The 12,986-nt window shown below is 40.8% G+C and overlaps 1 protein-coding gene across 1 annotated transcript in view; it reads left to right on the top strand.

Moving 5' to 3' along the window:
* Positions 1–12,551, top strand: part of LOC310633305 (vomeronasal type-2 receptor 26-like) — a gene marked incomplete at both ends in the record, with an annotated part of 68,744 nt that extends 56,193 nt beyond the window's left edge. The window contains 4 exons of the mRNA XM_083351004.1: positions 2,525–3,319; positions 9,499–9,711; positions 10,846–10,972; positions 11,647–12,551. Coding sequence (XP_083207130.1) covers positions 2,525–3,319; positions 9,499–9,711; positions 10,846–10,972; positions 11,647–12,551 — 2,040 coding nt within the window. The remainder of the gene's footprint in view (positions 1–2,524; positions 3,320–9,498; positions 9,712–10,845; positions 10,973–11,646) is intronic.
* Positions 12,552–12,986: the final 435 nt, after the last annotated feature.

The following is a 12,986-nucleotide window of genomic DNA, read 5'->3' as shown; positions in this document are numbered from 1 at the left end:
CTTGAATAATGACTTTTGTTTAAAGAACCCATTGCTGACCAGCTCATTTCCATATTTTTATAATGGCTCATTGATATTCAATGCCTGATCCTTATAGGAATAGAGGATGACTTGTTTTCAGAAGGGTCACTTATGAAATATCCTCTTTCTTTTATGATGGTTGTACTTTAAAAAATGAATTATTTTGCATAGTGGGTACTCTGCTGATGAAAATTCCTGCTGCTATAAATAATTTAATTTAATTTAATTTTAATTCCATTTATATCCCGCCCTTCTCCGAAGACTCAGGGCTGCTTACAAGCTTAGCAGTAGCCTTCATTCTATGTATATGCCTGCTTATTAGGGCTTTCACACACGCCCAAGCGGCATTATTACAAAGTCAGCTTAATTGCCCCCAATAATCTATTTGTGCTTCTCACCTGCTTTCCATTTTCTCAACATTTACAAATATTAAATGCTGACTAACATTTGCCTCTTGTTTTCGATCAATATTGGTTTCAGAATCAATAGTCATAAAGAGGATGAAATTGGAAAAAAGGTATTTTATTACTGCTGTCGATGATGCTTGTATTAACCAAAACATTGTTTTTACACTAGTATACCTTATACTTCCAAAGCAATAGAACGCTTTATTTTCACCATTCAAGAGATCAACAAGAATATCCAGCACATGTGCAATCTCACACTTGGCTACAATATCCATGACAACTATTTGAACACCCTTGGCACTTCAGAGGTCTTGCTGAACATGCTCTCTACTGGAAAAGCCAACGTTCCCAACTACAGCTGTGGAAGAAAAGACAAGCTTTTGACTCTCCTTGATGCAGCTGACAGGGAGATTTCCATTCAGATGTCAACATTAGTAGGCACCTACAAAGTCCCACAGGTTTGTGTATGTGTTTCTCTCTATAGTAAATTGAGTTGGGTGGTGGTGGGTGCATGTTAGATCCAACCATATCTTCTCTATGGAATTCAAGAGCTGCTTTCACTATGTCTATTTATAGGTGTCGTGGTTGGGAACTGGCATACACATTAGGATGGCAGCATGTATCAAAATAGTCATATTCTCTCATGATATCAACTCTATTGCTTTGGGGGCTTCTGCTGCAAAATTATGTAGGTGAGGAGAAAGTCTGTGTCTAATCAAAGGGTCATCTGTACAATAGAAAAATGCGGCACTGATGGAAAGCTCATATTTTGTACATGATCTTAGAAAATGATGATAATGCTGAACAAATACCATATTCATGAAAAAAATTGTGAAAGAGATGGTTTGCATCCAGCAAAGAAAGGGTCTGAGTTACTTGACATTAAATTCATGGATTTGCTGGGGAAACATTTAAAGTAAACAATGGGGACAGAGTTAATTGATACAGAACACCTTTGTCCCCAGAAATCTAAAAGTAATAGGGTAATCAGTGCTTGTAACATAGATGTTTCTGTGGGTAAAAATATCAACCTTTCTGTCAAGGAAAACCAAGCTTTTGATAGTGTGTGCTATACAATGTGCACTAGTAAAACAGGTGGTAAGGTAGTAGGGGAACTCAGGCACAAAACAGGTTATGTAGAAGGTAAAAACAGGGTCAGTTAAAAAGGACTAAAATGTCTAAAAGGAACCCACAGAGTATGAGAAATAGACAGAGTGAATTAGAAATTCAAGTACATGAGGGCAAATATGATATTCTTGCCATTATGGAAACTTGGCAGAATGAAACCCACAAATAGAATACACAGCTATCCAATGAAATGCAATTCAGTGGTGAGAAAAGTAAGGTCCTGTTGCTAGATAAGAAATACTAAATGCACAGTTGTACAATTGTTGATACCTTGCTGAGCAGTAGCAAGTGTGCGAGAAATCTAAGTGTCCTACTGGACCATGACTTAAATATGAGATGCCAGTATGCTGCAGCTGCCAAAAAAGCCAATGCAGACCTAGGCTGCATCAATAGAGGGATGGAGTCAAATTGGTAAAAGGAGAATATTTGTAGCTCAATGTTGAAATGAGGGTTTCTTGTTGCTTTCTGAACTTGATTATTTTCTAGCAGACATTTCATTACATAAAGCAGGTAAGATCATCAATGCTAGTAAGGAGAGGGGTATGCTCTCAATTTTATATTAGTGATTTGCCCTGTAAGTGCTGGTGGGAATGGTCTTGGAGGTTTTTTGGTTGGGCTATTTATGTTAGTTTGTTTGGCAGTTCTTTGATTGGAGTATTGTTTACTTCTTGATTGTTGATATGATTTAATCAACATCTGCACATGTGAGTCTAACTGCATTAAATTGTAGGGGTGATAGAGAAATATGATTTGCATTTTCATTGTTATTCTTTTTTACTTAATTTGTTTCTCATGTTCCATTTTTATACAAAGTCTTCTTAATATTCTGTGTTTAACATTTTAAACAATGGCCAATCAACAAACTATTCTAAGATGTTTATCAAAACAAAGTTAGATTTATTAAAAACTCATATTTTGGACTTGACCCGACCCCAATTATAACACAGCGTTCTTCATTGCTTTTCCAGATCAGTCATAGAATTGCTTCTGAGACTCTGAGTGATAAAAGTAAATTCCCTTTTTTCCACCGGATGCTCCCCAAAGAAGGGTTTCAGTATTCAGCAATTGTCCAACTGCTCCTCCATTTCAAATGGACCTTGATTGGTCTCCTTGCTCCAGACACAGAGGAGGGAGAGAATTTCCTGAGGATTTTTCCTCCTTTGCTTCTCAGGAAGGGAATTTGTGTCGTTATATCACAACGATTCTCAATGACTGGACATCCAGCACCCTTCCAGGATTCCAGCTCTCAGTGGAAACAAGTGAATGTCTTTGTTCACTTCACAGAACATATTATCGTTTCAAGCACATTTCATATTTTTCATCTAACACTTGACACTTTGTCAGGACCTATTGGAGAGAAAATCTGGATCACCACAACTTTGGGAACCTATTTAATGACTCATCATGGATATCACAAATACATCCATAGTATTTGGAGCTTTGAATTTATGCAAAAAACAAATCCAAAATATGGTGCTTTTGAACCCTTTTCCATTATAGACCCCCAGTATGAAGAGAAGAATTTTCTGTGTTCTTTTTCAAAGCATGTTTTTTCTGTCAAAGCCCGGAAAAGATGCACCCAAAACACTCCAGTGGAGACAGAAGATGAATTGAATGGTATATGGGTTGAAAATAGTGACACTGTTTACATTATCTTTATGACTCTGGCCCATGTCTTGAAGGCTGCATATTCATCCAGATCCTGGAGGAGAAAGAAGGAGGCCCAAGAGACACTGGAGGCTCCAAGGCTGCAGCCGTGGCAGGTATGGGGTCCCAACAAGGATCCAGCAAACTAAATTACTCTGGAGAAGGAATCCATTATAGAAAGAGTGGAATCATATCAACCTCCTTGTGCTGCAAAAGACCAACAGATTTGGCCAATCTAGTTGCTTGAGGGATAATTTATCAGGGAACTGGTACCAGATATGGTTTGATGTTAAACACTTCTAATTTTGAAAGGGAGATTGCACTTTTAATAATAATCCTGTATGTATGTTTGGTGATTAACTGTAGAATTTTACTTTTATAAATTTGGAGGAGACCCTGAGAACAACTGATGGCCTAAGCCTCAGCTGGGTTCTATTTTCTCCAGTGTGAGTGGCTAATGAATCATGCTGGAATGAGGAAGGCACCTTTCAACTGTTTATTCCTGCAGAAATAGAGCCTCATGCTTGAGAGAGTGGTTCATTTCAAGTACTCTGAGAAAACGTTAGCTCAGAACTTTATACAAAATGTCAACCTATCTGACGTCTGTCACAAGATCACACTTTCACACTTGGTTGATTACATTTGTCCTTTTTGATGCAGAATTACATTTGTTGTATTTAAATAAATAAATAAACCTTTATTGTCAAAGTACAACATGTGTACATTGAGATTAGCTGAGCCTCCCCCCGTGCTCTCTCCCCCCAACACACAGTGACAACAAACTCTCCATCCCACCACACTATGTGAACCAACTACACCACACACCGGCCTCCCAAGTCAATTCTGCAAAAGATTATGTCCCATTTAAAAGCCTAACAGCCCACGGGTAAAAGCTATTTTTCTGCCTGTTGGTACGGCTGGCTATATTCCTATATCTCCTACCGGATGGTAGGAGAGTAAAGAGATACCGTCAAGGGTGTGAGTCATCCCTAAGAATCTTCCTCACTCTTCCAAGGCAACGAGTACAAGATAGAAAAAAAAAACTTTTTAATCTTATTATTTCCACTTCATGGATTACTGCCTTGTCGTGGCGAAGGGGCTTGCATAACTCAATGAAGCTATGAGCTATGCCATGCAGGGCCACCCAAGACGGACAGGTCATAGCAAAGAGTTCTGAGAAAATGTGATCCACTGGAGAAGGAAATGGCAACCCACTCCAGTATCTTTGCCATGAAAACCCTATGGACAGTACGAAAAGGCAAAACGATATGATGCTGGAAGATGAGCCCCTCAGGTTGGAAGGCATCCAATATTCTACTGGGAAAGAGCAGAGGGCTAGTACCAGTAGTGCCAGAAAGAATGAAGCGACTGGGCCAAAGCCGAAAGGATGCTCAGCTGTGGATGTATCTGGTGGTGAAAGGAAAGTCCGATGCTGTAAAGATTTATTCTCCATACAAACCTGGAATGTAAGATCCATGAATCAAGGAAAGCTGGACGTGGTCAAACAAGAGATGACAAGACTGAACATTGACATCTTAGGAATCAGAGAACTAAAATGGGCAGGAATGGGTGAATTTAATTCAGATGCCCATCAGGTATACTACTGCAGGGAAGAATCCCTCAGAAGAAATGGAGTAGCCTACATAGTCAATAAAAGAGTGGGAAAAGCAATGCTGGGATACATGAATGAAGGCTATTGCTAAGCACATTGATTTGTGCTTTAGATTGTAAGCCTCCCTGAGTCTTCGGAGAAGGGCGGGATATAAATGGGATTAAAAAAATAATCCCCCAAATGACGGGTCAAGAAGCAACAGTGAGAACTGGACACGGAACCACTGATTGGTTCAAAATTGGGAAAGGAGTCCGGCAAGGCTGTATACTGTCACCTTGCCTATTTAACTTATATGCAGAGCACATCATGAGAAAGGCAGGGCTAGATGAATCAAAAATTGGAATTAACATTGCAGGAAGAAATATCAACAACCTAAGATATGCAGATGATACCATTCTAATGGCAGAAAATGAAAAGGAAATAAAAAGCCTCTTGATGCGGGTGAAGAAGGAGAGTTCAAAAGTTGGCTTGAAACTCAACATTAAGAAAACAAAGATCATGGCATCCGGGTCTCTCAATTCCTGGCAAATACATGGGGAAGAAATGGAGGTAGTGACAGATTTTATTTTCCTGGGCTCCAAGATCACTGCAGATGGGGACTGTAGCCAAGAAATTAAAAGACACTTGCTCCTAGGAAGGAAAGCCATTGCAAATCTAGACAGCACACTAAAAAGCAGACACATCACCCTGTCAACAAAAGTGCATATAATCAAGGCTGTGGTCTTCCCAGTTGCAATGTATGGTAGTGAAAGTTGGACCATAAGAAAGGCTGAGAGCCAAAGAATTGAGGCCTTTGAACTAAGGTGCTGGAGAAGATTCCTGCAAGTCCCCTGGGCTGCAAGGTGACCAAACTAGTCAGTCCTAGAGGAGATCACCCCTGACTGCTGTTTAGAAGGCCAAATCCTGAAGTTGAAACTCAAATACTTTGGCCACCTAATGAGAAGGAAGGCCTCACTGGAGAAGAGCCTAATGCTGGGAAAGATTGAGGGCAAGAGAAGAAGGGGACGACAGAGAATGAGGTGGCTGGATGGAGTCACTGAAGCAGTAGGCATGAGTTTAAACGGACTCCAAAAGATGGTAGAGGAAGGCAGGCCTGGAGGAACATTGTCCATAGGGTCGCAATGGGTCGGACACAACTTCGCAATTAACAACAACAATATTATTATTCTCAGGAATTTCTTACTGCATGTAGTTTGTTAGTTTTGCAAGGAAGCTGCCAAAGAGGGGCACATAGACAGGCTGGTGGGCAATTTAATCAACTCAAACTTTTGTTGCCTTGTTTCTATATAACTTGGTCACTTCCTGGCTGACTTGGTGTTGAAACATTATCTGAAACATTTTCTTGCTTTTCCATCTCCTCCTCTAAGATTTAAAGGGGACTTTCCCTATTTGAAGGATTCCTTTATTTTATATCCTTCCTCATTTTCTATTCTTAAGCTGCAATCAAACTATCACCTCCTCTCTACAGAAATCCTAGTTAAATATTCTCTGACTGGTAGCTGCTCAGTCTCTGCATTAAGCCAACCAGTAAAGGGTAGCCTGAACTTCTCTGATACACTTTCTAAGCTGTAGAACTGCTCCTCTTCTTAGGATATTTTTTTCTTTTATTTCAGCCAGAATATCATCACTGAGTTCATTTTACAATTTATTTATTTATTTTTTATTTATTAATGGGACTTATATCCCGCCCTATCTCCCGAAGGACTCAGGGCGGCTAACAGCAATAACATATAATAAGTACAGAAATTAAGATAAAATTAAAATTAAAGTCCTCTGTGCAATAAATTAAAATTAAAAATTAAAAATAAATTAAAAATTGTAAACATAATTAAAATGCCTGTCAGTCCAGGTCAGCCAGGTGGAAAAGGAGTGTTTTGAGGCCGCGGTGGAAGGACTGGAGATCTGGGGCCATCCGAAGCTCAGGGGGGAGCTGGTTCCATAGGGCTGGTGCTCCCACAGAGAAGGCCCTTCCCCTGGGGTTCGCCAGCCGACATTGTCTAGCCGATGGTACCCTGAGGAGGCCTTCTCTGTGTGAACGTACTGGGCGATGGGAGTTCGTTCCCGGTAGCAGATGGTCCTGCAAATATCCCGGGCCTAAGCCATGTAGGGCTTTAAAGGTAAGTACCAGCACCTTAAATCTCACCCGGAGGGCAACTGGTAACCAATGCAGCTCATGGAGCAGAGGTGTTATATGGGAGTATCAGGGAGCTACCATCACTACCCGTGCAGCCGCATTCTGCACCAGCTGAAGCCTCTGGGTGGTTTTCAAGGGCAGCCCCATGTAGAGAGCATTGCAGTAGTCTATACGGGAGGTAACGAGTGCATGGGTGACTGTACATAGGGCATCTCGGTCCAGAAAGGGGCGCAATTGGTATACCAGGCGAATCTGGGCAAATGACCCCCTAGCTACGACTCCAATATGATCTTCAAAACTGAGTCGTGAATCTAGGAGGACGCCCAGATTGCGTGCTCTATCAACGGGAGGTAACATCTCTCCTCCTATAATCAAAGATGGAACCTCTTGGACTAAACGAGATGTCAGTACGTAAAGCCACTCAGTCTTGGCCGGGTTGAGCCGAAGCCTGTTCTTTCCCATCCAAATCTATACCGCTTCCACACTCTGCTATAACTGTGAACAAATCTTAAGTTCTGTGTAACATCTTTCAGTTTGGGGTGCCATATTCTTCCCTTCTCCAGTTATGACACTCTGATAGAAAAGATGCTTCCAGACTCCTGATTTTGAGTTCCTGTAGATCCACATGGATCTTCTCCTTCTGTTCTTTCCTCAGGGCTAAAACCAGCGCTGTTGACCTCTTCCTTGACTTAATTGCCTTTTCATAAAGCTAATCCAGGTTTTCTAAAATGTGTTCTCCAAGCATGGCGCCTGCAAGGAGAGCTGATACTTGAGTTGGGGTTTCCCCAAACTAAATGTTCACTTTCTGAGATTCTCATGGATGCATTTGCTTTCTTTCCATGAACATCTCACTGCTGCCTCACGTTTACTTTGACGTCATCTATTATTTTGATATCATTTTCACAAATATTCTTCTCAAGTTTGATCATCCTTTTTCAGTGCATCATTGACGTTCTTGTAAAAAATGTTATAGTGCTTGTTGCTGAAAATCAGACATTTTCCTACTGGAGTTTACTCATGCACTTCTATCAGGAAATCACTTTTTGTGGGTAGAAACTTGATATTTTTAGAAAAGGAACAAATTAGCTTTATTTAAGAATTGGTACAAATCTTAGACAAAATAATAGGTAAAAGGTAAAGGTTCCCCCGCACATGCGTGCCAGTCGTTTCCGACTCTAGGGGCCGGTGCTCATCTCCGTTTCAAAGCCGAAGAGCCAGCGCTTGTCCGAGGACGTCTCCATGGTCATGTGGCCGGCATGACTAGACGCCAAAGGCGCACGGAACGCTGTTACCTTCCCACCGTAGTGGTCCCTATTTTTCTACTTGCATTTTTGCGTGCTTTCGAACTGCTAGGTTGGCAGAAGCTGGGACAAGTAACAGGCGCTCACTCTGTTACGCGGCACTCGGGATTCGACCCGCCAAACTGCCGACCTTCTGATCAACAAGCTCAGCGTCCTAACCCACTGAGCCACCGCGTCCTAACCCACTGAGCCACAATGCTGTTAATGAAAATATAGAAAAATAGATGACCAATTGTTATTTATAACTACCTAGTTTTATGAGAAATTTTAAAAAGATTAAATATTATTTGAGTTTTTATCAATGATCATACTATCCAGCTATTAGTTAACTTGGTTTCTAATCATCACGTAGCAAAATCATTTGCTAGTGCAGGTGGTCATTGATGTTTGACCACAATTGAGCCCAACATTTCTGTTACTAAGTGAGACAATTATTAAGCGAATTTTGTCCCATTTTATGATGTCTCTTGCCACAGTTGCCAAGTAAATCACTGCAGTTGTTAGGTTAGTAACAGTGTTGTTAACTGAGTCTACAGTAGCCTCACCATTGACTTTGCTTGTCAGAAGATCACAAAAGTGGATCATGGGACCCTACAACTGTCATTAATATGAACCAGTTCCCCAGCATCCAAATTTCGATCATGTGACCGTGGGGATGCTACAATGGTCATACTTTTTTTCAGGGGTGTTGTAACTTTGAACACTCACTAAATGAACTGTTGTAAGTGGAGGACTACCTGTGTTTTGCTGAAATCAGGTTACATCACCATCATTCCCATCAGGTATTAAGGAACTGTAATGATAGGCAAGAATAACTTTGAGGAGAAGGAGAAGATTACCTGCCCAGCGAGTGATCAGATAAAGAGTGGGATCCTGCAGCTGCCTAACGGCTAGCAAAAAAAAAGTGAAAAAGTGAATTGGTGGGAGATTTGTACTTTTAGACTTGCAAGATTCTCTTAATAGTGCTCCAATAAAGTAGAATTAGCTCCTGTGGTTATATTTCCTGTTCACTTAAAAAAAATCCATGCTTTTGGGTAATTGATTTTTATTTTCAAGGAGTTTATGAAGAATCTCTTTTTTGCTGTTCTTCAATTTATTTGATACCTGCTGTAGAATGTTCCCTATAATAGATCATGTTTACACATTAATAAAAAAAAACTGTAGAAGAAAGAGTCATGCATGAAATTACCAGGTGGGATAACAAACCAAGATTTCTGCTTTTGAAATTCCTGGATGTTTCCATTCTAGTTCCATCCCTTTCTGGAGAAGAATGAGTTCTACAATCTTTCCCATTGGAATCTTTACCTGGACCATACTGGAGAAGTAACTGCAGATGTGGACATTGAGTGCTTGGTGATTTCACCTGAGGGGGATTTGATCAAAAGGAAAGTGGGGAGTATTGAAAGACAGAGAGTTATTATTAACCAGATTGCTCTTTCATGGCTAAATCTGCTCAACAAGGTGGGTAAAATATTGCTGTGTTTTCTCTTTTTTCTAAAGGTTATGACCCATTTCAAGTGGGCTAACTCTGATCACCATGGTGGATGACCCTCACTGAGAGTTGAATGTACAGAAGAGAAAACTTAATATTTTGTTACACTGCTTGTGGGCACTTCAGTATTATTTACAAAGGTGTCCTTCAGATGCCATGATAAGGAATATTCTTTGAAATTGATTCAGTCATGTCCTATATTGAATGCTGGGTGATTATTCTTTAGGATGGAGACCATAGATCAAGTTGTTGAGAAATATTCAAGTGCTGGCATTTATTCTGCTAATAGCCTCAGGTTCTTTGAAGCAGTGTCTGCATTAAGGTTTGGACTGAACCAGATGAAATATAGTCATGACTGGTTAGAGGTTCTGTTGGTCATGTGAGAAATAAGCCTCACCTTGTTCAAACTGAAGAATTGTCTCCCTTGAAAGGTCACTGATGTTCTATGATATTTTTAAGCAGCCCAAACCTGCCCAGAGTTATCCATGTCTCTCTTTCACCCTATTGGGATGAGCCTTTGGCTCCCCTGAATAAGGTCCAATGATTTAGGTTCACATGAAATCATAAAGACTGTTTTAATGTGAGATAATTCCCTGACCTAGAAAACTGAAGCAGCAAAACAAGACCTTGATCAAAAGAAAATCCTTTCCTCATTTTGGAAATAACAAGGGAAAATTTGAAAGGAAATGCTACTTAGACTTGGGCTTTGGCTTGTAAGAGGGCACTTCATCTGAAAAACCTAGAATGCATTTTTTTATCTTTATTGTTAGCTACCTTAAGTCCCTCTGAGCAAAAATGAGGATCCAAATTCAACTAATAAGAAATATATATGTCTTTCCATGCAAGTTGATGTCCCATAATTGCAGTTCTTCAGTAGGAAAAAAAACCCAGATACTCAGCTGGACACAAGTCTTCAACTCTTGTCCCAATTGCTGAAGATGAAAATATGTCTGACCTACCCTTTTTGAGGGACAAGTTCTCATGGCCTCTCCTGCATCGCAATTCACCCCAGTTCTAGAAACTAGGCAGTCAGTTTTAGCCTTATTTTTATGCATGCTTAGTCCCAATCTATTTTCTTTCAAATTCCTTGTTTTTCTGCTTAGTCTCTGCCTCAGTCTAAATGTGTGGAAAATTGTCATCCTGGATTTGTCAAGCGGAAGCGTGAAGGAGAGCCAATTTGCTGCTACGACTGCATTCTTTGTCCGGAAGGGACCATCTCCACTCAGGAAGGTGGGTGACACCAAACAAAAGGGCAGGCCTGGTGGAAATGGATTCAGATGAAGCACTGTGATAAAAGTCCAAGTTAAAAGACAGATTGAAGCTCCATTATTTTTTTGTTTTTGCCAGCAGTCTAGCAATTCAATTTTTACCAGCTCAAGATTGACTGAGAGCCTTCTATCCTTGCAAGCTCAATAAAATGAGGAGCCAGATTGTTAGGGGAAATAGGCTGACTCTGTAAACTGCTTAGATAGGGCAACAAAGCACAGTGAAGTGGTTTATAAATCTAAGCTGTACTGCTATTGCTATTATCTTCAAATTTCCCAATTTCTTACATAGAAGGAGGAATAGCAGAAAAACCTTGATGGAGGGCCTTGGAAGAGATAGGAGGGTGTAGCAGATTGGACAAGATTCTTTATTGCCAGACCCCCTGCCCACCGCCCCCCAAAATCTCTTCCACTTTTTAGTTTGATACCAGATTATTTGCAGAATTAAGTTTTTTTTCTAGATAATTAGATTTCAAAAGATAGGCATTCAGATTCCAGATATTCTTCTTACCTTCTTTCTGTAGAGATTTTAAGCAATGCTTCTTGGGAAATGCTGCTGTTAACAATTGTTGCAAGAAGGTATTTCTTGAATGGAGAAAGTACAGAATAATACAAGAAATGCTTTTTCATTTTACTCAGATACAGAAAAATGCACCAAGTGTCCAGATGAAAAATATCCCAAAGAGGACAGAATGCAATGTATCCCCAAAGGTATATCCTTCCTTTCTTATGAAGAACATCTCGGAATCGTTCTGATCTCTTTTGTCCTATTCTTGTTCTTAGTCACAGGATTTGTTTTAATTCTTTTCATTAAATATCGAGACACTCCCATTGTCAAAGCCAACAATCGGGACCTCTCTTACATCTTCCTGGTCTCCCTCCTGCTTTGCTTCTTGTCTCCTCTTCTATTCATTGGTCAACCAACGAAAGCCACCTGCCTTCTCCGACAAACAGTTTTCAGCATCATCTTCTCAGTTGCCATTTCTTCTCTCTTGGCAAAAACCATTACAGTGGTGCTGGCTTTCTTGGCCACAAAACCAAGAAACACAGTGAAGAGATGGTTGGGGAAGAGCTTGGCCAACTCCATCATCCTTTCATGTTCTACTGTCCAAATTCTTATCTGCTCCATTTGGCTTGGAGTGTCACCCCCATTCCCTGACTCTGACTTTCACTCCCAGCCTGGAGAGATTATCCTGCAATGCAATGAAGGCTCTATTTTTATGTTCTACATCACCCTCAGCTACATGGGCTTCCTGGCTGCCATTTGCTTCACGGTGGCTTTCCTGGCTAGGAATCTCCCTGGGGCCTTCAATGAAGCCAAGTTGATCACCTTCAGCATGCTGGTCTTCTGCAATGTCTGGGTCTCCTTCCTGCCCACCTACCTGAGCACCAAGGGGAAGTACATGGTGGCTGTTCAGGTCTTCTCCATCTTGTCCTCCACTGCTGGTCTGCTAAGTTGTGTATTCATCCCCAAGTGCTATATTATCATTCTGAGGACAGACTTGAATACAAAGGAGCATGTTACAATGAGACGTAATGTATAAAAGTGAGTTAGAGGAATTTCCACTCTCAACACATTCCAACCGGCCAAGCATAGAAATTGTTTTAAGTTGTCCCCCCCATACATGAGCTGGGGCAACAATTTTGAGTTAAAATAATCAAAAGGCAATTGTAAGATAATGTCCCCTGTTGTGTACTGGGTTCTTTGCAGCAAGCAGGAGACGAGGCGAGAGAGTTCAGGCAGGAACATGCTTTATTGAATGCAGGAGCTGAACTGTTAACCAAGGCTTCTATGCAGCTATTTATACTGCTGGCCACTAGGCAGCAGCCAATAGTTTTGAAGGAGCCTATTGCTGCCCTAGAGCCAACCAATAGTGGTCCTGGAGACTGCTTGTCTGAGGAGCCAGTGACCATTACCCAACTCCCTGATTAAGCAATCTCAAAAGCAATCTCAATGGTGGGACAATACTGGAAGAAGG

The sequence above is a fragment of the Vipera ursinii genome (assembly GCF_947247035.1).
Source record: "Vipera ursinii genome assembly, chromosome: 2".
NCBI lineage: Eukaryota > Metazoa > Chordata > Lepidosauria > Squamata > Viperidae > Vipera > Vipera ursinii.
This window is presented reverse-complemented; position numbering and strand designations above follow the sequence as displayed.